At 36.5% G+C, this 24,730-nt stretch overlaps 1 protein-coding gene across 6 annotated transcripts in view; it reads right to left on the bottom strand.

Annotated features, from left to right (window-relative positions):
* Positions 1 to 24,126, bottom strand: part of Yaf2 (YY1 associated factor 2) — a 71,855-nt gene extending 47,729 nt beyond the window's left edge. Inside the window, exons 1-3 of one of the 6 annotated variants that reach the window (XM_026401427.2) lie at positions 23,788 to 24,007; positions 23,236 to 23,361; positions 389 to 460 (exon numbers count right to left, since the gene is read on the bottom strand). In XM_026401427.2, the coding sequence (XP_026257212.1) occupies positions 389 to 460; positions 23,236 to 23,361; positions 23,788 to 23,813 (224 nt within the window). In that variant the 5' untranslated portion in view covers positions 23,814 to 24,007. Of the gene's footprint in view, positions 1 to 388; positions 522 to 21,441; positions 21,667 to 23,057; positions 23,090 to 23,235; positions 23,362 to 23,787 lie in introns of those variants that run through there. The other 5 variants (XM_026401432.1, XM_026401429.2, XM_026401428.2 and 2 more) reach the window with 5 other exon arrangements.
* Between the last annotated feature and the right edge of the window lie 604 nt (positions 24,127 to 24,730).

Genomic DNA, 24,730 nt, shown 5'->3' with positions numbered 1-24,730 from the left:
TAATACCCATCATACTTTTTATTCATATGTCCATTAATAGTTCAGTATATACTCCATACGATAGTTTTCAAAATCCACATTAGACATAAAAAAAACCTATCTCAAACAAGTTCCTTTCTATTAAACAAATTCCTCCTAAAGAGAAGAAATTTGAGAAGAAAAATTTCTCAAGTTTGTAAAAACTAGATTACTTACCAGTAACTTGAGTTATCCTATTGGGTCTTTTCCCTCACAGATCCACCTCTCCTGCCCTTCTGTCCAGCATGACAATCTTCCTGATGGGCATCCACTGGAACTGAGGGGGCATGCAGTACAGACGTATATGTAAGAAAGTTGGGGGTAGGGGATTTGGAAGATGCTAGATACATGCGTCAGTGCACTTGCTTACCTTCCTGAAATTGGAAATTTCAACGGTTCCTTGGTCCTCGAAGCATTCACAATAACTTCAAAGAATGTGGATCTGTGGAGATTACCCAATAGGAGAACTCCAGTTACTGGTAAGTGATCCAGGTTTTTCTTCTCTATCAGAATAAGAAGATTATTTAATTTTATTTGAGATTATTAATACATATAGAACTACAGGAGAAAAAGATAAAAATTCATTGGGTTATTATATATGAACACACAAAAGTGAATATAGAAACAATTTGCAAACCAGAGCATCAACAGAAATTTCTAGCATTATCAGAAACACAAAGCAAAGATTTGCAGTTTCATTTTTGAATGTTCACTGTAAAGACAGTTATGTTTTAACATACAAAAATATTAGCTATCAAACTATTCCATTTCACTGAAATACCACCATTATTTTTTAATATTAATATAAGAATAATCCTTCTCCTCCTCCTCCTGATCAAAATCTACCATTTTTTAGCTCTTGTTATTAACATTTACTTAATTGTTATATAAAGCTACCAAAATGAACAATCTTTTTAGACTACAGATTAAAAGTATTAGTACAATTCCCATTTATCACTAAGTTTTTAACCATCTGTCACCTATCAAGAAACTAACCATTAAAGCATATAAAGTTATTTATCAGTACGTCAGCTGCTGATAAATAACCATTGAGCCACATCTCTGGCCCTTGTTTTTTCTTTATTTTGAGACAGGGTCTTACTAAGTTTCTAGGACCTCACTAAGTTGCTGAGGCTGGCCTTGAACTTGAGATCCTCCTGCCTCAGCCTCCCAAACTGCTAGAATTACAAGCATGTGCCACCGCACTCCACTAAAGAAAAATATCCTAAAGGAAAAAAAAACCTTCCTCAACAGAATTTTATTTTCTCTTCAAACTTACATGAAGATATGCTATTGCCTTTAACTCAGTGTATATTAATCATGTTACTTTAATGATGTCATTGCCACAGTAGGTACTAGATGCAGATACATGTTTTAATAATCCTTTATCATTATCCAGCTAGACAGTTATCCCCTATCTTTGAGAAACTTGTAGTTTCATGATTCTTCTTTCTATGGAAACAAATTAAAGAAAATGTCTAGCTTTTCCTTTAAGAGTAATGGAACAAAATAGGAGCTGGGTTGTGGCTCAGTGGTAGAGTGCTTGCTTAGCATGTGTGAGGCACTGGATTCGATTCTCAGCACCACATACAAATAAATAAACAAAATAAAGGCCTATCAACATCTAAAAAAATTTTTTAAAGAGTAAGGGGATAAAATGGTCTATAAAGTCATCATTTTTCAAAACATAATTCTAAGGAAATTTTTATATTTTAATCTTGTTATGAGGTAATATTTGTTCTTAAAAAAGGTTTGCACACACTTGTCAAGATTATTGTTACATTCCTATTTAATTTAAGATACAAACATCTCTGGGTAAAAGTGTATTCATATTTCTATAAATCTGGGTTGAAGAGTATTATAATAAAAACCCATTAGTTTTTAAATGATTCATTCATTCCAAAAGGGGTACTACACTGCTATGCTTTGGATGTGATCTGACTATATATGAACCAAGGGTTCATGTGCTGGAAGGTTGGTCCTTAGTATGGAGATGTTGAAAAGTAATGGGACATTTAAGGAATGGAGCCAAGTGGAAAGGAGTTAGATCATGGGGGAGGTGCCCTCTGATGGGATTAACTGCAAGAGCAAGTTGTTATAAAAAGAGCAAAAACAATCAACAACGTGAAGATAGAACCTATAAAATGGGAGAAAATCTTTACCACATGCACCTCAGATGCAGCACTTATCTCCAGAACATATAAAGAACTCAAAAAACTTAACACCAAAAAAAAAAAACCCAATCAATAAATGGGCTAAAGAACTAAACAGACACTTCACAGAATAAATACAATCGATCAACAAATATATGAAAAGATGTTCATTATCTCTAGCAATTAGAGAAAGGCAAATCAAAACTATCTAAGATTTCATCTCATTCTAGTCAGAATGGTGATTATCAAGAATACAAGCAATAATAAGTGTTGGCAAGGATATGTGGGAAAAGGTACACTCAAACACTGCTGGCAGGACTGCAAATTGGTACAGCAACTATGGAAAGCAGTATGGAGATTACTCAGAAACCTTGGAATGGAACCAACATTTGACCCAGCTATCCCACTCTTCAGTTTATACCCAAAGACTTTAAACTCAGCATACCACAGTGACAAAGCCACATCACTGTTTATACAGCAGCTCAATTCACGAGAGCTAAACTACTGAGCCAATTTAGGTGTCTTTCAACAGATGAATGGATAAAGAAAATGTGGTATATATATACACAATGGAATATTACTCAGCCTTAAAGAAGAATGAAATTATGGCATTTGCAGGTAAATTGATGGAGCTGGAGAATATCATACTAAGAGAAATAAGTCAATCCCAAAAAACCTAAGACCAAATGTTTTCTCTGATAAGCAGATATTCATCCATAATGGGGGGGGGGGTAGGGAAGAATGACGGAACTTTGGATTGTGCAGAAAGGAGTGAGGGGAGGAGCTGTGGGGATGGGAAAGATGGTAGAATGAGAGGGACATTACTACCCTATATACATGTATGATTACATTACCAGTGTAACTCTGCACCATGTACAGCCAGATGAAGAAGTTGTGCTCCATTTGTGTACAATGTGTCAAAATGCACTCTGTAGTCATGTATAATTAATTAGAACAAATTAAAAATAAATAAGTTAATGAATGAAATTAAAAAGAAAAAAGAGCAAGATTGACCCCTCCTTACTCTCTGGTTTTCTATATCACCATGTGATCTCTTTTGCACTTGTTCTTGCCATTATGATACAATTTACCATGAGGCCCCACCAGAGGTCAAACAGATGGAGCCACCCAATCATAGACGTTTGACCTACAAACTGTGAGTTAATTAAACTCTTTTCTTTATAAATTACCAAACTCCAGACATTTCACTATAACAACAGAAACAGACTAATCCCCACAAAGCCCTCCATTTCCAATTATAAATATAAAAAAGAGTCATCTAGTTAATGTTTCTATTAGATTCTTCCTTAACTTCTAATCACTGAAGAAAAAGTATGTAGCACAAAGATCTTACATGTTTGTTTATATTTATAGAATAGACACAGATATCCAAAAGGGTCACTTAGAAACTGGCACTGAAAAGTACATCTTGTGGTTGTCTTCATTCCACAAAACCAGCTAAAATGAATTTTACTGGAATAGCTTAGAAAAAAAATCCAGAGATTAAGATGCTGTATTCAAATCTATCCTGTGTGAATTCTAATAATGCTAACCAACAAGAAAGCATTCCTTTAGAATAAGACAGAAACCAAACTGCTATCATTTCCAAAAGTAGATAAAAAGTGACTTCTTTTTGGGAGGGGGTACATTATTGTCTCAGATACTTTCCTTTAGGGCAAACAAGCTACCAATGTTCAGAGAAGCCCTATTAAAAAGCCCATGTGACAAGAAACTGATGTCTCTGACCAACAGCCAAACCTGTCAACAGTCACGAAAGACAGAAACATGTGTTCTAAGGTTTGCTAAAATCCACTTAAGTGAGCTTGAAATTGGATCTGCCCTCAAGTGAGCCGTGAGTTAACTGCAACTCTGGTTGACACCTGAACTGCAGCCTCATGAGAGAAAAGATAGGAAAAACTATATATTAAAATTAATCTGTCCAGATTTTGAAGCCCTGCATTAGTTTTCAAATCAATTCCTAATAATCATCTCTAAAATATGAGTAAAATATTTTCTCTGTAAGACTGATTTTATAAAACAATAGCTCTCTTCTGTAATAATAAATTTCACTAGTCTCAAGTCAATAATAGTTACTATAACTTAAAGAGTAGCTCTAAATGCCTCATTTTCTTTCCTTTAAAAGTTATTCATTTTTCATTTCCAAATGAATTTTAAAAACTTTAAAACAGCAATTCTTCTATTATACTTCACTAGGCTCTTGTTAATCATGACTTTAAAATAATTAATTGCACTATCACTTTAAAAGTGCATACAGGGTTCTAGGTGGTAGCTCAGTGATAGAGCAGTTTTCTAACATGCTAGGCAGTCCCTTAGTTTGATCCCCAGCATGCATGTATGTATGTATGTGTGCATGTATGTACATACCTATCTCTCTTCTCCCTTTCTCTTACTCTCTCACACAAAGTACATATACGTGCTGCACTTTTCAAAAATCTTCAATGGCTGTTCATTACTCACCTTTTTCATGGAACCATACACTAAAGCATCAATAACAATAAGGTACAAACCCATTGTATCTAAATTAATTTCAAAATATTAATGCTCCATTATCTCCCACCTAACTAGAGGAACAGTCTAACTCACCTTTCTATTTCCACTGTTGCATCCTTCCAGTCCATTCTCTTTACTCAATGGCTTCTTGTTACATTTCCAACAAAATCTAAATGTAGTATCATTTATGACTAAATTGTGATCTGTAGTCTACCTACTTCTCTGGCTTTGTTTGATGTCACCCACCCCTGCCTTACCACATGTTAGTCTTTGCTCCATATAAAACAATTTCTTTTTTAAAAAAATCGTTTTAAATTTGCTGTTAACCAGTACTCTTTTCATGAACATTTTCTCTTACCTTCAGCTTTTATAACACCCCCTCAGAGTAATCTACCTACTTCAAATAATTCCCATTATTATCAAAATCTGCAATTATTTTGCTTGTATTCTGTATTTGGACTTAAATTCCAAGAGGGCAGGGATATCTTGTTCTCCTTTCTAACTCCATTACCTAGCCCATCATCTGCCCCATAATCTCCATTTTAATGGATAGTTAAATTATTTTCAAAATTCACAAACCCCTCAGTGATATTCAGTTCTAGAGTCTTAGCTACTCCCTTCTTATACTGCCTATGCTGCAAATAGCTTTTTACTTAGCACTCATAAAACCTGAATCTTTAAGCATCATAAATTATATCAAATTCTGTGTCTGCAGAGACAGCTATTGCTTTATAGATCAAAAATGGTTTTATAAAATGTACCATGATGTGCTTGGTTAGTTAATCAATGAAGAGTTCTATGATTCACCCCTCCTAAAAAGAGAAGATAAGTTTCTTCATACATGATCCTTCACAAGTAACTGCAATTTTCCAAGATTTTAAAAGTTACTATATATTTGCTTACCAATTTAAAAAATAAATTTTGCAGCACCAGTAATTAAACCCAGAGCCTCTTGCATGCTAGGCAAGCACTTTACCACTGAGCTATACCTTTGGCCCTTAAAATATTCTTTACCAAGATAAACCCAATATTTTAAATATCTTTTTCATTAATTACATTCTGTAGCTACAATCAAGAGCCAACTTTCAAAGTACAAGCTGAAAGATAGATATTACTATATAATTAATTGTAGCACTCTTCCTTGGGCAATAAAGTACCATGATTCAAGCTCCTGCTTAATTTGGCCAAAATCCTGTACTCATCCTGATTCCTCCCTGCTATACAACCCAACTTCCTACATTTTATAACCATATACAATCAACCATCAAATCCTATAAATTTTCTCCTAGACACATCTAATACATTCATTTCCCTCTCCTCACTGGCATTACCCTTGCTCAGGACACTCCTGTCTCCTGACTAGCTTGCTGCAATTGCTTACTACTACTAGTACTAAATGACAAGTAAATGGTTTCTCTGCTTGTAATTAAGCTTCAACAAACAAGGAAGAACGACATAAGATAGAATTAAATGCTAGTGGCAGTAGTTCCAATCATGCATTGCACTGATAGTAAAAGAAAACATTTTAAAAACTGCTGAAGGGCTGAGGTTGTGGCTCAGTGACAGAGTGCTTGCCTTGCATGCGTGAAGCATTGGGTTCCATTCTCAGCACCGCATATAGATAAATAAATAAAATAAAGGTCCATCAACAACTAAAAAATTTTTTTTAAAACTGCCAAAAAAGTTGAACATGCAGGTAACATAGACTGATGTAAGTTCTTTTAACCAAATATGAAGTGCACAATTAAATATACTCCCTCCATCTTACAGGATTATGAAAGAACTTAATTCTGATAAATGTTCCTTAGGAAAAAACAGAAGTGAAAACAGTTTAAAACAACAGCAGAATCAAATAAATAACAAAGGTCTTTGTAATTCAGTTAAGCATTATCAGTACCTGTGACATTGACAGGTACTGTGACACAGGCACTGAGAACTTTTACAATCATCATGATTAACTAAGAGTTACACTATATTTACTGTATCGTTTATCACCTTTAATCATTGCCAAAAAGCCATATGGGTGTAAACAAAATTTGATTCTTGGACTAATGCGTACTAGCCTCAGAAAGAACAATTCAGGGAGGAAAAAGAAACAAGACCAATATATTTTCAGTACACTGTGTAAATACAATCATCATTTGTTATGAAATGCTTTAAGATTAATTTAAAAGGCATTTATTCTGGCCTAGGGACAGAGCTCTTTCTGAGATGGATAATGCCTAAGCAATCATAAAGACCAAGAAAGAATTTGTGAAAGGGGAATAAAGGACAGACGAATCAGCATAATACAGAAGATGCAGCAGTCTGGAAAAGACCATTACCATGTTCTGACAATCCCTACCTTAAAAACAGACATTTACTTTTTTAACTACAGCAAATAAAACAAAAAATTGAAAAAATAAATAAAATTGACAGATCCTTAGCCATGCTAACGAAGAGAAGGAGAGAAAATTCAAATCACTAACATACATGATAAAAAAGGAAATATCACAACAGACACTACAGAAATAGAGAAAATAATTAGAAATTATTTTGAAAACTTGTACTCTAATAAAATAGAAAATATTGAAGGCATCAACAAATTTCTAGAGTCATATAATTTGCCCAAATTAAATCAGGATGATATACCAATTTCAAGTGATGAAATAGAAGACGTTATCAAACGTCTACCAACCAAGAAAAGCTCAGGACTGGACGGATACACAGCCAAGTTCTAAAAGACCTTTAAAGAAGAACTAATATCAATACTCTTCAATTTATTTCAGGAAATAGAAAAAGAAGCAGCACTTCCAAATTCATTCTATGAGGCCAATATCACTCTAATTCCAAAACCAGGCAAAGACACATCCAAAAAAGAAAACTTCAGACCAATATCTCTAATGAACACAGATGCAAAAATTCTCAATAAAATTCTATCAAATCAAATACAAAAATATCAAAAAGATCACACACCACAATCGAGTGGGATTCATCCCAGGGATGCAAGGTTGGTTCAATATATGGAAATCAACAAATGTAATTCATCACATCAATAGACTTAAAGATAAGAATCATATGATCATCTCAATAGCTGCAGAAATAACATTTGACAAAATACAGCACCCATTCATGTTCAAAACACTAGAAAAAATAGAGATAAAAGTAACATATCTTAACATCATAAAGGCTATCTATGCTAAGCCCCAGGCCAATATCATTCTAAATGGAGAAAAATTGAAGGCATTCCCTCTAAAAACTGGAGCAAGACAGGGATGCCCTCCTTCACCACTTCTATTAACATCGGCTTTGAAACAGTGGCCAGAGCAATTAGACAAAAGAAATTAAAGGGATACACATAGGAAAAGAAGAACTCAAATTGGCACTATTAGCTGATGATATGATTCTATACCTAGAAGACCCTAAAAGTTTCACCAGAAAACTTCTAGAACTAGTAAATGAATTCAGCAAAATAGCAGGATATAAAATCAACACCCATAAATCAAAGGCATTTCTGTATATCAGTGACAAATCCTCAGAAAGGGAAACAAGGAAAACTACTTCATTTACAATAGCCTCAAAAAAATAAAATAAAATACTTGGGAATCAACTTAACGAACGAGGTGAAAGACATGATAAATTGTGGTGTAAAGGTGTATTAAGAATTGTAATGCAAAAAAAAAATTTTTTAAGATCTGAAAAAAAATAAAGGCTTGCACCACTGCAAAAAAAAAAAAAGAGGTGAAAGACCTCTACAATGAAAACTACAGAACCCTAAAGAAAGAAGTCAAAGAAGATGGGAAGATGGGGAGATGGGAAGATCTACCTTGCTCTTGGATAGACAGAATTAATATTATCAAAATGACCATATTTCCAAAAGCACTATACAAATTTAATACATTTCTGATCAAAATTCCAATGATATTCCTCATAGAAACAGAAAAAGCAAATATAAAATTCATCTGGAAAAATAAGAGACCCAGAATAGTTAAGGAATCCTTAGCAGGAAGAGTGAAGCAGGTGGCATCACTATACCAGACTTTAAACTACACTGCAGAGCAACAGTAACAAAAACAGCATGGTATTGGCACCAAAACAGACAGGTAGACCAATGGTACAGAATAGAGGACACAGAGACTAACCCACAAAACTTCAGTTATCTTATATTAGTCAAAGGTGCCAAGAACATGCATTGGAGAAAAGATAGCCTCTTCAACAAATGGTGCTGGGAAAACTGGAAATCCATATGCAACAAAACTCTCACCATGCACAAAACTCGACTAAAAACGGATCAAGGGAGGCTGGGGATGTGGCTCAAGCGGTAGTGCGCTCGCCTGGCATGCATGCGGCCCGGGTTCGATCCTCAGCACCACATACAAACAAAGATGTTGTGTCCGATGAAAACTAAGAAATAAATATTAAATTCTCTCTCTCTCTCTCTCTCTCTCTCTCTCTCTCTCTCTCTAAAAAATAAAAAAAAAATGGATCAAGGACTTAGGAATAAAACCAGAAACCCTGTGTACTTAGGAATACAACCAGAGACCCTGCGTACTTAGGAATATAACCAGAGACCCTGCATCTAATAGAAGAAAAAGTAGGCCCTAATCTCTAACATGTGGAATTAGGCCCCAACTTTCTTAATAAGACTCCTATAGTGCAAGAATTAAAATTGAGAATCAATAAATGGGATGGACTCAAACTAAAAAGTTTCTTCTCAGCAAAAGAAACAATCTGTGAGGTGAATAGAGAGCCTACATCTTGGGAGGAAATCTTTACCTCTTACACATCAGATAGATCACTAATCACTAGAGCATACAAAGAACTCAAAAAACTAGACACCATAAAAATAAATAACCCAATCAACAAATGGGCCAAGGATCTTAACAGACACTTCTCAGAAGATGATATATAATCAATAAACAAATATATTTTTTAAAAGTTCATCATCACAACCAATTAAGAGAAATGCAAATCAAAACCACTCTAAGATTTCATCTCACTCCAGTCAGAATGGCAGCTGTTATGCATATAAACAACAATAAGCGTTGGTGAGGATGTGGGGAAAAAGGTACACTCATACATTGCTGGTGGGACTGCAAATTGGTGCAGCCAATATGGAAGATTTCTTGGAAAATTAGGAATGGAACCACTATTTGTCCCAGCTGTCCTTCTCAGTCTGCCGCAGTCTGGCTGGGCAAATAACTGGGAGGTGACAAGCAACTTGCGAAGATTGAAACAGCCGGAGCCGCTTTATTACGGGACAGCAGAGGTATATATACCCAACTAATTACACACAGCTTAACTTAATTAACATCATCTAGATACAGCAGTCAGTCATTAAGGAATCCTCATCATCTTAATGGCTCACAAACCACTCCTCCTGGCAAAGTCCAGGCGCCATATTGACTTGGTTGTGGCCCTCAACATCGGTCTATACCCAAAAGACTTAAAAATTGCATACTACAGGGACACAGCCACATCAATGTTTATAGCAGCACAATTCACAATAGATAAACTGTGGAACCAACCTAAATGCCCTTCAATCGATGAATGGATAAAAAAAAAATGTGGCATATATACACAATGGAATATTACTCAGCAATAAAAGAGAATAAAATTATGGCATTTGCAGGTAAATGGATGGTGTTAGAGAAGATAATGTTAAGTGAAGTCAGCCAATCCCTAAAAACTAAATGCTGAATGTTTTGGGGGTTTTTTGGTTTTTTTTTATAAGGAGGCTGATTCATAGTGGGGTACGGAGAGGGAACATGGGAGAAATAGACGAACTCTAGATAGCGCAGAGGGGTTGGAGGGGAAGGGAAGGGGCACAGAGTAATTAATGATGGTGGAACTTGATGATCATTATTATCCAAAGTACAGGTATGAAGACACTAATTGGTGTGAATCTAGTTTGTATACAACCAGAGATATGTGCCCTATATGTGTAATAAGAATTGCAATACATTCCACTATCATAAATAAATAAATAAATAAATAGACATGGTGCTTTCATCTGCTGAATTCTTAAGTCTACTCATTACACTGCTTCCCACTCCTACTGTACTTCCTACATATTAAAACTTACTAGTATGGCCCAAGAGTTTATGTGACAGTCCATATCAGGACACTAGGCAACACACACAAACACAAGCAGGTGTGTGGGGCGCGCACACACACACACACACACACACACACACACACACACACACGGGTGTGGGGGGGGTGATAAGCAGGGTGTATATAAAGGAAGATGAAGATAAAAATATCCTTGAAGCAATTTGTGGAAAATTCTATTTTTAGAAAAAAACACTCTTATGCTTTGGTTTTTAAGTTACTCACTAGAACCCAAATGTTTTACAATCTGGACTGTTATATACCCCTACATGGACATCTAATACTGTATCACCACTTGTATATTTGATTGCTTTAGCTAACAGTTTTTTGAGGATTTACTATATACCACACACTGTGCTAATAAGTACACTGTTCTTCATAATAACTATAAGGCGTTATCATAATCTTCATTTTCACAAGTTAAAAAAAAGTTGATGTTCAAAAAATTGTGTGACTTTCACAAGATTACACAGCTAGTAAATGATGAAACCAATATTTAAACCCACAGAATAGAGTTCCAGAGTCCACACTCTTAACTACAATGCTGCATAACTGTAGAGAACTCCTAAAATTTGAAATTGTTTGCTTTTGCTCTTTTATTTTACATTTTCATAATGAATACACATAAAAATTAAAAATGAGAGCTGGGTTGTGGTTCAGTAGTAGAGTGCTTACCTCACATGTGTGAAGCCCTGGGTTCAATTTTCAGCATGGCATATAAATAAATGAATAAAATCAAGGTCCATCAACAACTAAAAAAATATTTTAAAAAATTAAAAACAAATATGTACAAGTAAAACAGGTACTTTCCTGCACTGAAAACTTGAATGTATAATAAAACCCTGCATTAAATTAAGTGAAAGATGGTAAGATTAAATTATAATGCATATTTCCAAAGAACATCACAGAAAAATGCTATGTAAAGTTGATAGAAAACCAGCAAGCAGAGCATGGTGACTCATGCCTGTAATCCCTGCTACTTGGGAAGATGAGGTAGGAGGATTTCAAGTTCAAGGCCAGCCTGGGCACTTTAATGAGACTCTTATCTCAAAAACAATAAATGTAAAATGGCTGGGGATATGGCTCACTGGTAGAGTGTCCCAGGTTTAATCCCCAGCACTGCAAAAAGAAAAAAAGAAAAAAGAAAAAGACATCAAAATGAAGTCTGTTAACATTTAAACTCAAAATATCAATTAACATAGGGAAAACAGTTATTTTGTTCTTCACTTATCATACTGCTCACAGATTTGAACAATGTAGTTCTTATTCTAAGCAGTGGGTTTAATGTTAGAAGTTATCAAAACATACAACACTAGATCAAGTTTTAGAAAAATTGTAAGAAAAAATCCTTAAGGAGATACTTGCTAGACAAACCTACTTCCTACCACAGCAAGATAATAAAAAGTGACTGGCTAATCAGATATGTGAACCTCACATTAACCAGCTATTGAACAAGTCACAATCTTTCTGGCCTGTGTTTTTTACTATAAATAGGACATTTGGTAGAGCCATGAGTCCCCACCCCACCCCTCAAAAAAAAAAAAAAAAACAGAGAAGATCCCACTCAGAAGACTGCTAAAACATTACCACTAGAATCTTCCAGGGTAGCTGAAAATCCCAATAAGAAGGATTTGCAAACAATAGTGGTCTCAACCCATTTTGAACATTTAATACCAACATTCTTACCACAAACCCCTTAGTCTACCCTCTGAAGACTGTTTAAATTTTTTTGGTGGTGGGAAGGAAGACGTTACTAGGAATTGAACCTACAGGCACTTAAATTTAGAGACAGGGTCTCCCTAAATTGCATAGGGTCTTACTAAATTGCTAAGGCTGGCCTTAAACTTACATATCCTCCTGCCTCAGCCTCCCAAGTCACTGGGATTACGGGTGTGTGTTACTGTTTCTGGATGTTCATCCTTTTTCATGTGTAAAGTAAGTAGTCTATCTCAGGAAATGTTCACCCTGGAGACTCTTGGAAAGCTCCTTTGCTTGAGAATTCTCTAATGATAATTCTATAACTTTCTAGAATAAACAAAATTACCAAATAGATACAGAATCTTTTAAAGTAAATTGTTACCAATCACAGCTCACATAACAAAGTTTAAGTAGTAATCATGAAAGCTGATAAATGAAACAGTGTAGGTATTCAACAAATATTTGATTTAATGAATAAAGTCACAATTACATAATATTTTATATACTTGCAATACCACTAAAATTATAAGCTGGAAAGAATTATTTACTAATACTTTTTTAAAAGGGATAATTACTTAAGGGAAATACATGGTTTTGAAAATCCCACTTAAATCCTTGAATGAAAACTTGATACACCACAGAATGTTTCTACCAAATATAATGGCCCATATCTGACCTTGAAGCAAAGAGGAATAAGCAAAGAAACATTTCACCTAGCTAGGATAATTTTATAAACCTCTTTACCAGGGAAGAAAGGGTGAAAAGACCAACCAGTAGTTGTAACAACCTGGGTTTCAATCTAGGGTCTAATATATTTCTGTGACTAGATGACCAGCTTCCTCACTAGCTGTATAGGGAGGTTTGATAAGCAAATGAAGGCTAAATAGGAATCCACCCTGAACACAGTGAAGCATTACACAAGTAAATTCCTACTTCCCCCCCAAACTACAATAATTGAAAATTAACATAACAATAATTGTTCAAATATATTCCTTAATGGCAAAGGTCACCATTTACTGCCACTGATAAAAAGGCCTTACAATTATGTTTAAAGAAAAGGAAAACAAAACCAAACTCCTGAATAGCATATTGAAGGTGACTGATAACATAACCAACAAGAAAGAGGCATTAAACTTAACAAGGTAATCCTATTATAAAATTGTTTCTCAAAGATGGTTTGTGAGGGCTGGGGTTGTGGCGCAGCAGTACAGCGCTCACCTCGCACGTGCGAAACCCTGGGTTCGATCCTCAGGATTACATAGAAATGTGTGAATGGGATAAATGTATTGTGTCTAACTACAATTAAAAAACAAATATTAAAAAAAGAGATGGTTTGTGAGATTATTTTTAAAGTGTTTAGTATGTAAATTTAGCATAGGCAAAGCACTGGTGTAATGCTTTATTGTGTTCAAAATGCTCTCCTATATATCCTTTTATTGGCCTCAAGCCACTCTATATGGCTGATGATGAAGAGGAATTAGACTCTAGTTTAAACCTAGGTTCTCTGAATACTAATTTATTTTTGGATCCTTTTCTCTTCAACAAAGAGATTTATTAAGACTAGCCTACTTGGGTAAAGTTTCTTTGCTTATTCCTCTTTCCTTCAAGGTTAAATATATGGGCAATATATTTGGCAGAAAATTTTGATCTACTGAAATCTTACTTCAATTATATGACAACTAGTATCTTTAAAAATTACAGTTTCTTTGAAATATACACACATTTGTATACAAAAAAGAAAGTTTTAACCAGCAATGAAATAGCAGCCCTTTCAAAGACTATCATTTGGCTGAAATTTCATAGGGGAGAAAGGTAATCAACCAAACTGCATATTGGCCATGATGCTAAGAAAGGATCTGGCTAAACTGCCCAGGCTGGCTTGGAACTTTTGATCCTCCTGCCACAGTCTCCAGAGTTGCTAGGATTACAGGCATGTGTCAATTCCATAAGTCAAAAAAACTGATTTCATACTTAATCTGAGAATGGGTCTTCTTCAAAAACTAGGACTATGTTTGAAAATTTATTTTAAACTCCTTCTGTATATCATTTGCAAATACCATCTATCATCCGTGCTAGAATTCGAACTCTTTAGAGGCCTAGAACAAAGTCATCCATAGTTCTATCATCTTAGCATCGTTCATGATCTATGATATATGCCCAATAAGCTTGTGCAGAATTTTATGATTTTGTCATTACCACTTCCAATAATGCACTCATATGTATGGAAGGGCAAATAGTGACTTATATATCCTACATCAGAATTCCCACTTTTTCAAAGGTTGAATTTTTAAAAACCCAATAACCTGTTTTTTCCTAATATCTATATATACCTGCTTCAACAAACCTCTATTGAACACCTATTATTTCCAAGGCATTCTGCCAAGCACCTTCAAAAAAGTAACAAAAAACTCCAATTTCACTTAAGAAACTCAAAGAGCAGCAAGGAAATGGATGAATACATGTAACTGAACGATAATGTGATAAATGCTATAATACAGGCATCACAAATGCACCTTGAACTAAAAGAGCCAAAAATTTAACCAAAGAGCCATCCTCTCCTTTCTGGTTAATTCAACATTTAGAATACTCGGCTTCATAGAAAAGATACAAATCAACCTTGGGTTTATGAGGAAATTCAGTAGCTAGATGGATGCCACATTCAGAGGTATATACAAAAGGTGGCAGGTTTGGAATGGGCTAGGAGAATATTACAGGGCATAGATAAGTGAGTTGGGTCTTAAAAGAATAAGCAGGAGTTCACCCAGCAGGCATAATGATAATACAATTCTTAAAAAATGAATCCTGTTAGCCTAATCCTGAATAATAAGAATAGTAAAATAAAAATTAAAATAAAAAACTAAGAATAGTAAAAACCCAAGTTAGAGGTACAGTTCTGTGGAACAGTGCCTGCCTACCAGTGTAAAGCCCTGGGTTTGATCCCTAGCACAGGGGTGGGGGTGGGGATATGAAGAAGCAGATGAGTAAAAATTCCATTATTTTCCTAATGTCTGTCTTATTTCTATATAGTCATTCCTAATTGGCATATTGATTTATTTTTAAAAGTACAAGTTGGTGCTGGGTATGTGGCTCAGAGGTAATGCCAATGTAAAGCCCTGGGTTCAGTTTGAAGTACTTCATAAAGAAAGTACAAGTTTATAGACAAAACATTACTACCTCAATCATAAAATTTAGTTTCATTTTAATTATAATTAAATTCAATTAGTTCCAATTTTATTTTAAATTCAGTATAGTCCAAACAAATATAAAATCCAAATGCTAAACTATTTTTCAATTAATCTCAAATACCACAAATTTACATACAGCATATTTTAGTTTTTGATAGGCTCTCAAGGAAAATTATCTTAAATTTAAAGTCATTCACAAGAGAACTTACAATTTAGTAAACAATTATATTTCATAACAAGACCTATGTGGCTGCAAATGAGATCATAAGAATAACAACAACTTTCCAAAGCTGCACCTTTAAAGTACTAAGGAATTCATATACAACATTATCATTGAAATAATGCTAAAAAAATTAATATAAACCTACAACTTATGAACAAAACAGTCTGTATTTTTCAAACACAATCTTTGAAAATTATTGGAAAACCAATATCAGCATCAAAAAAGAAAATCAAAACTAAAGGAACATTAATTGAAAAAGTTTATATACCTATAATGATCCAGGTACTTTACAAGTTTGGGGTACCAAAATGAATCAGAGTCTCTTCCCTGTAGAGTAGATAAAAATCTAGACAACTATACTACAACTTATAGATCCTCTAGGAATAATTATATATACATACATACATACGTACATAGAATCAACATGAATACTAACTAGAGTTAGGGAGAGGGTAATTCCAAAGGGTTTCTTTAGGAGTATCATCTGATAAATATACTTCAACGCTGATATAGCACAGGACTGATTAGGATAAGGAGCAGGAAATGACACCATAAAGGCAATTTGGGAATAGATTTTTATAGCCTTGAATGTCATGCTTAGAAGTTCATCATTATTCAGCAGCCACAGCAAACCACTTTTTTTTTAATATGTAGGGACCAATATTACCAGATAGTCTTCAAAAAAAATATTAGTAGCATTCCAGAGATCAATTTGTTCAGTTAAAAAAATAATATATGACTTCTGAACTATAGCTACAAAAACTCAAAAAAGAATAGATTTGAGATGGAGAAATAGATGTATATAAGGAATGACAAGAAGTTAGAATCAAAGCTGAGACAATGATAGTTTCAGCTTAGGTTCCAGAAAGAAGTTTATGCCACATACAGGATAAGGAATATAGAGAAGTAAAACATGGTTAGGCAGAAATTGATTTCAAAAACTTAAAAGGAAAGTTCAGAAGGAGTGTTCCAATTTTAAAACAAAGATAGCAATATCAAACACCACAGAGTTGACTTTGAAAGAAGACTGAGATTCAGCCAATGAGTTTAACAATTAGGAAGAACACCAGTTATTAGAGAAACTTCATTTAGTAAAAAATAAAGGAAAGAAAAAGAATGCCTGGTGAAGTCAATTTTTTCTGTATAAAAAGCTAAGCTAATAAAATTCTAAACCATCATTTCATACACACTCAAGTTCTCTTCACAGTCTTAAAAGTTAAAGAGCTTTAGTTTACATGGATTTTATCTATCATTATTATACTGGAAACAAAAACAGGGGTTAAGGGCATGTAAGCTCAGTGGTGGAGTACTTGTCTAGCATGCACCAAGCCCTAGGTTCCAATCCCGCAGCAATAAATAAATAAATAAATAAATAAACAAACAAACAATAAAACATCACATTAATTAAATGATACTTTCATGAAAAAAATCTGTATTTTCCAAAAATAATTTTGTGTGAAACTGGCACTGTATTTTTTTTTTTTTTTTTGTGTGTGTGTGTGGTGGTGGTGCTGGGGATTGAACCCAGGGCCTTAAACAGGAGAGGCAAGCACTCTACCAACTGAGCTATATCCCCAACCTCTGACACTGTATATTTTTGCTACCCTCTTACATCAGGATTAATACATGACATCTGGATTGTCATATCTATTTCTGCATTCACTTTTTTTGCAATATGTCATTTTGGTTCAAGAATATGAAGAAAATCTGGACTCCCACAGGTATGTAGTCAAAAAAAGGGAGAAGGTATTTAAGTAGCCTTTTCTTAAATAATTGTAAATATTATTCTTTGATACTAAAGACAGTTTTTTTCCCAAAGGAAATTTGAAATCTAAAACTACACAACAAAGTTTCCATAGTATTCCCCTAAAACCCTTTGCTATTTTGTACTTTGAAGGAATTATCTATGCATGGTTTTGAATTCTCACATATTGATTTTTAGAAAATATGGGTTCAGAGTTATGCAGCCCTTCCAAATGTTGACATATTTCATGATAAAATATCAGAAATTACATTCATTGATATTACCACTAATCAGAAAAAGTCATTAAAGTATTCAAAAGAAAAAAAAACTTAAAAAATGAAAAAATAAAGCAGGACCCAGTGGCACACACCTATAATACTAGCAACTTGGGAGACTGAGGCAGGAGGATCCCAAGTTCAAGAACAACCTGGGCAACTTAAAAATTTTTTAAAGGTTTGGAATGTGGCTCAGAGGCAGAGGACTTGCCTAGCACGTGGGAGGCCCTGAGTTTAATCCCCAATACAGCAAAAACAGTAAATACATACAAAAATACACAGGAAGGACTCAGAGGCTCTAAAACTCACTGTTGAAATTAAAAGCTTTCAAAAATTCTAGTTTACATTTGTCATTTTTATTGACAACAAATAGTATCAGTTGTTCCCTTTAAGTAAAAAAAACTTACTGTATCCATTTTTAAGACATTAACTGTTAAATATCCAATTTTGAAAGTATACATTTTTTCTTTTTTCATGGTGTTGGGATTAAACCCAGGGTCTAGTACATGCCAGGCAAGTGCTCTGCCAACTGAGCTATATATCCTAGCCCCTAAATATCCAATTTTGAATAACCAGTTTGTCAGATGGCCTTTCAAAAAAAAAAAAAAATGATGTTCTATGAAAAAAAGCAACTTCTCAAGTGCTTTCCCTTTGCAGTCAACCCTTGCACTTTGGGATGCCACAGAAGTGTTTCTCATGCACTTTTCATTTCATCAGAATATTTTAAAGACAAAGACTTAATAAAACTACTAACTCTTAGTTTCATAAAGGATATTCTTAAGGGAAACTGGCATTATTTTTACTGCACTGGCATGGTGGTAAAGATTAGAATGAATGTGGCAATTTAGTGCCACTGCCCTGATTCACGCTAAAATGCTGTTTTCACCTACCACTGCTTTTGCACCATCACTACATGTGTGGACACAGTGAAAAAGGAAAATTATGGCCCAATGTTCTTGTGAAAACAGTTTGAAATGCATAAATTAACTAAAAGGGTTTAAGGGACCCCTACAGTTCCTCATTCCACACTTCAAAAACAACTACCACAGACTTTCCAAACACTAATCACTTTCACAATTTCCTATAAACAATGAACCTCTGAGTATTCTAATCCAAGATAAAGGGAGGAGAGAAAACAAACAAGAAACCTCCCCCAGCCCCCACCACAAGTAAGGAATCTCTGAAAAACAAATTAGTGGTTGCTGGAAAGGTTCCTCAGATGGGTAAGAAAAGATTGAGAATCAGAATCAGGTAGTTCTTTTAAAAAAAAAAAAAAAAAGGCAGGCTTATTTAGATGGCCCTCTTTTTTTTTTTTTTTTTTTTTTTTAAATCCCATTCCCACACCAAGGATTTAGGAGAATTAGTAACAAACCTCAAATTAAAAGACAGAAAACAAGTATGACAAGACAACAGTGATAATGAAAAGATTTTCATCAGATAATAGTTCCTTTAGGGATTCTTTGAAATGTGAACTTCACAGTTTATTTTCATTTTACAGAAGGTAAAGTAATTCTTTTCATTAATAATCAAATCCTTGCCATAACACTGTGTTAAGTTGTAAACAACACTTTATAATGAAGTTGGGGCACTAACCATTGAGCCAAAACCCCTATCCTTTTTTATATTTTGTTTAGAGAAAGGGTCTCACTGAGTTGCTTAAGGCCTTGCTAAATTGCTGAGGCTGGCCTTGAACTAGCAATCCTCCTGCCTCAACCTCCAGAGCTGCTGGGAGCCACCTCACCCAGCTCAAAGTGCTTCTCATTTGACAAGAAAACCGTTAAATTTTACAAAAGCAAAAAAAAAAAAAATATATATATATATATATATATAGTTTCTCATTGTATGTCCAATACCTAGCTCAACTCTTGTATAAGATGCTCAATAAATATTTGCTATTGTAGTAGTTGTTAGATATGAGCTTAAGTTACCAGATTTCTAGTACAAGACCTAGTGGTTTCTAAGTCATCTTTTCACAGCTTTCTAAAATAACACTTTTGAGAAACCTAATGGAACTATCACAGCATACCCTGAGAAAATATAACACTACCTGTTATACTTAAAAACCTGCTATAGACTAGGTTTTATTTTATAGGTTTGCATTTAGATCACAGTGCAGAACCAAAACAAACAACTCTATCATTTTAACTTCTAAATATTTGTTCTGTGAAGTAAGCAATAATTTTCTATTCCTAAATGCAGACACAATAAGATACCAGTTTTAATTGTTATATATCCATTTCTACCTTCACACAGACTACACTAAATATTTCATTTTCTCTGATGATTCATAATGGCTCTTAATTTTCTACTTTCTTATGTTTATATTTGGAACACTTATTGCCTTAAAAAGAACTTCAGATTCTGAAGACTGTGCAGCACCTTTGATGGTAATCTGTTGCTGTAGCTTTTTCTTTTTAATATTCCTTATCAGTTTGACATTTATTACTGTCTCACAAAAGCACAATGTAGAAAATTTCAGGTCATTTAGGTTCTAGATTTAAAAGAGATTAATTAAATTTAAATAAAGGCCACCAAATACAAAATTGAAATTCAATCACAGAAATGGCATCAACTTAAAAGAATATAATTGAGAATACAATTGAGGAATTGAAACTATGTCAAATCATATTTTATTCTGACAGACATGCTATGAATGTAACCTCATTCTACAGCTTGACATGACCTCCCTAGGATATAGGCAAAGGAAATGGTCTTCTGTTGGAATGTGAAGCATTTGAACTAGGTATTCTTTAAAGAAAAAAAATATATATTTTATGTCAGTAAAGACTTTAAAGAGAGATCATGGACTGGATCTTTTCTGAAGGTTTAAAAGGAAAAAAAAAAAATGTTTCAAATGTCTAGGATGACTTAGACTTGGCCTCACATTTGGCAATTGAGAATTAGTTCAGAGGTCAGTCTGACCCAAAGGATTCAAATCCTGGCTGTTTGTCACATAAACAAGTCTTCAACAAACTGCATCCTTCTGCTGCACAGCTATCCAGGCCCAGCTCTGGCTCTCCACAACCTTATCCTTGAAATCACCTCACAGCTAATGATTATGTCAGCTATGGAGAATTACTTCTTTCCACTACTGAAACTTTCCCTTCTCAATAGTGTTCTGCAGTCCTTTACTCCTGTCTTCCTAACATTACTGGGGAGGGAAGTATTTTGCAGTGTAATCACTATCTGCCTTATTAACAATGCCCTGTTCCATTGTTCTACCCAAACATGGATTCCACTCTTAATTTCAGAAACAACAGTAGGAATGTAACATATAACAGAGAAATGAGAGCTCTTAGGTTTAACTCAGGGCCAAAGTCAAAAGAAAAGAGACAATTCAGAGAGGAAGGAAGAAGCTTAGAGGGTGTCACAGTGCAGAACACTTACTTTTAGGAACAGAGTGTCCCTTAGACTTCTGGTGGGTTGCCCAGAGCCTCTTCAGTTTCAATCCAAATGACAATGCTTCTCTGAGTGCTCCTCAAGTAATGTTTCCACCACTAAAAATGGGATCTACAAGAGCTCAGATGTACTGGTAAAAAAATGTCAGGGGCTCCCATGTGGGCCTCAAGCCTCTTTAAAAGTAGGCCCACTTCTCTGTCCTGGGCCAACTCCCCTGTGCACTATAATCCTTCTTCTTCCAGGTGCCAGGTATTCGGCCTGTTTCTTCTCTTCTGAGCTGCCACCACCTACTCTATTTCTCAGGGTTCCTCTAACCCCAAGACTGGCTGTGGAGTAGGACAACAGCTTCCCCCCTTCCTTGCTGTCCCTGCAAATAAACATATAGGCTCTTCTAGTTTCAGTATTTTTCTAATTGCTACAAGAAAATAGAGAGGGAACAACAAAAAGCAACAATATAGTACCAGAGATTAAGATTTAAAGTTCCTGCCACCAAAAAAGAAATTTCCTAAATGGTGCTTCTTGAGAATTTTTTAAAATACAAAGCACTAATAAAGACATATGAGTACACTCTTAACCAAATCCAACCTCATATGACATAATGATGCTCTTCTTTTCAAAATACTTAAAACACGGGTCCAAAAATAGCAAGTAGGTAACTTTTTTTTCTTTTAGAATGTTCTCTCATTTTCCCTTGAATTTAGCAAATGTTTAAAAGTTTGCTTTTTAATAGTGATCCTGAAAAATATTCAAAATATTTTATCCAATTCAAATGAAAATTCATGTACAAAAGTCTAAGATTTACAAAAAGACGACCATGTCAAAAGCAGGTCGTTTCACATAGAAAATCTTTAAAATTTGAGACTTCTGGTCCTATGCTTTAAAAATTTAATAAAGTGTTTAAACCATCAGGATATCTTCTTTTTAGAAATCTAACTTTTACTGAATATTTATAATGTCAAAATTACAAAGACCCTCTATTTTAAAAGTAACAATAAACTTAATGTGCTTACTGTGAGAATTTAAGATTCTAATAGACTTTGAAATATCAAAATAAGTACCTTATCTAAATGTTAAGCTATAAATCACAGGATTACAATGAATTAATTCAAAGGCCACCTTCCTCTAAAGGCCAAGAACTCTTTTAACTAAGTGCTGGCATATCAAGAACGCCTGACTTTGAATTTCCTGGACGACTTTCTTTATCCACTTAATTCATTTAAGTGGCTTTTTAAAAGACAGAGTTATAATACTATAAGCTTACAAACCATAAACTAAGACTGAAAATAGGCGGATATCATTTTATCTTGTTTTTTTAACAGGCTGCTATTTAATCAAACTAAAGATATTTGGATACTTTGCTTAAAAATGTGTTCCTGTGACTGGGTTTACCTCCAAATACTTATTTAGAAAATATTAGAGAACTGGAATAGCACACCAAACAAAACCTTGGTCTGACTCTTCCACACGTACACGTTTTTAAAAAGCGGTTTAATCTATTATGTATTCTACAATAAGATACTTTTTTATGAGGATCAAAATTAAATTACATCCTTTGCTCCTAAAGAGGATTTCAGTCTTCTTGATCCCCGCACACTAACACAACAATGCAGTCAACATTTTTATGCCGGGAGGAGGGAGGAGACATTATACCCAGCGATACGAATTAAATCGCAGGAACTAATGCCTCCCTAAATAATTTATTTTCTCTTGGCAGCAAAAAAAAAAAAAAGAAAAAAACGTTACAGCCTCTTCAATTACCCCTCGCCGCAAACCATCGCGTGGGTCGCGATCGATGTGACCCGACTCCTATCGCGGCCACCACCTCCGTCTCGCCCGCTCCCGACAGATCTGCGAGTGTCACGGGAGGGGCCCGCAGCCGCAGGGGCGTCCGGTGCGCCGCGACCCCGGTGGCCGGCGGGGCAGGCCCGGGACTCACCGGGTGGAGGTGCCCTTCCGCACATCGCACATCATGCACTTGAAGGCCTCGGCGCTGTTCCGGAAGGTGCAGACGCTACAGTCCCAGTAACCCTCATCCGAGGACGGCTTCGGCTGCCGCTTCGGCCTGCAGGACACAACCCGGACACGACGCAGCGCGGGGTCATCAGCAGGCCGCGCCCGGCGCCCGAGCCCCGGCCGCCCCCGCCCCCCGCCCCAATTCTGCGACCCCCGCCCCGCAGGTCCCCGGCGCGCAGTGCTCCGTCTTGGAGGGGGAGGGAACCAGGAAAGGGGAGGGCTCGAGCCCCGCCGCACTCCCCGCGGCCGCCACCGCTCTGACACCGGGGGCTGCCGCTAGGGCCGCTGCCGCCGCCATCGCGGCTCCATTGTGGGGCGGCCGACGCCGGCCCCTCACGCGGCAGTGCTCGCGCAGCAGCGGCGCCGCCCCCGTTCTCGCCCCGGTGCCCGGGCGGCGAGCGAAGTGGCCGCCTGGAGCCCCGCGCGAAGGCCCCGCCGCCTGCAAGTCCGGGCCCCGGGGCCCACGCGCTGTTACCTGGTGGGGCTCTTCTTGTCTCCCATCGCTCGGCTACTAACGCACGCCCAGAGTCGCCGCTGCGGCCGCTCTGTTTGTCAATACGGAGGATAATAAGCCGGACGGAAGCGGGCGGGGGAAGAGAAGGGGGGCGGGGAAGGCCGCACCGCCGAGCTCGGGAGCCGCCGGATCCCACGCAGCCTCCAGCTGTCGGGGAAACTCCTGCCCGGCTCACGTGACCCTCGCCGGCCAACCAGCGGCCGCGCCGGAGACTTCAAACGCGGCCAGCGCGGCCCAGCACCCGCGGCGAGTTAGCGGGCGAGTGGGCGGACCGTGCGGGGGTGGCCGCTGCGGCCTCGGGCGCCGCAGCCCTTGCTGCCCAGTTCCCGGCTTCCCCTCGCACTCACGCTGGCCGGGCTGCCGCGTGCTCCAGCGCCCTTGTGCGGGCGAAGCGTCTGTCCCGAGAGTGATTAGGGATGCTCTGTCATCCAGCGCGAAGCTTGGTAGGAGGCGAGGCTGGCGTTTGGAGGCCATCCCAGCTCGGGACAGGAGTGGCCGCGCTGGATCTCCAGGTAGAAACGCTTGCCTGACCTCAGCTGCCTTTGGCTACTCAGGACCTGACTCAAGGACACCTGAAGGAAGGGAAAACCCACATTGAGCGCCATTGCCAAATGTTTTCAAAAGCTGTCTGCTTTTATGCCCACGAGTGTTGCATCAAGTAGGGATTGTCATCTTTAATTTAGAAGAAACAAAACCGAAGCTCAAGAGAGATTAGGTGACTTTCCCTAGGTTATGTAATTAGAAAATGACAAAAGCCAAGCGCTTAACCCTGTTTTAATCCCAAAAGAGTTTTTTTTCCTTTTTTTCCTCACTGGTCTTTTAAAAGAAAATGAGTGTTCATAATCCTTTAAAATGAGTTTACATATGCCCTGAACGCTGTGTGTTGACAACGGAAAGAATACCT

Source organism: Urocitellus parryii, chromosome 5 (genome assembly GCF_045843805.1).
Source record: "Urocitellus parryii isolate mUroPar1 chromosome 5, mUroPar1.hap1, whole genome shotgun sequence".
Lineage (NCBI taxonomy): Eukaryota > Metazoa > Chordata > Mammalia > Rodentia > Sciuridae > Urocitellus > Urocitellus parryii.
Note: the sequence above shows the minus strand (reverse complement) of the source record. Positions and strands in the feature narration are given on the sequence as shown.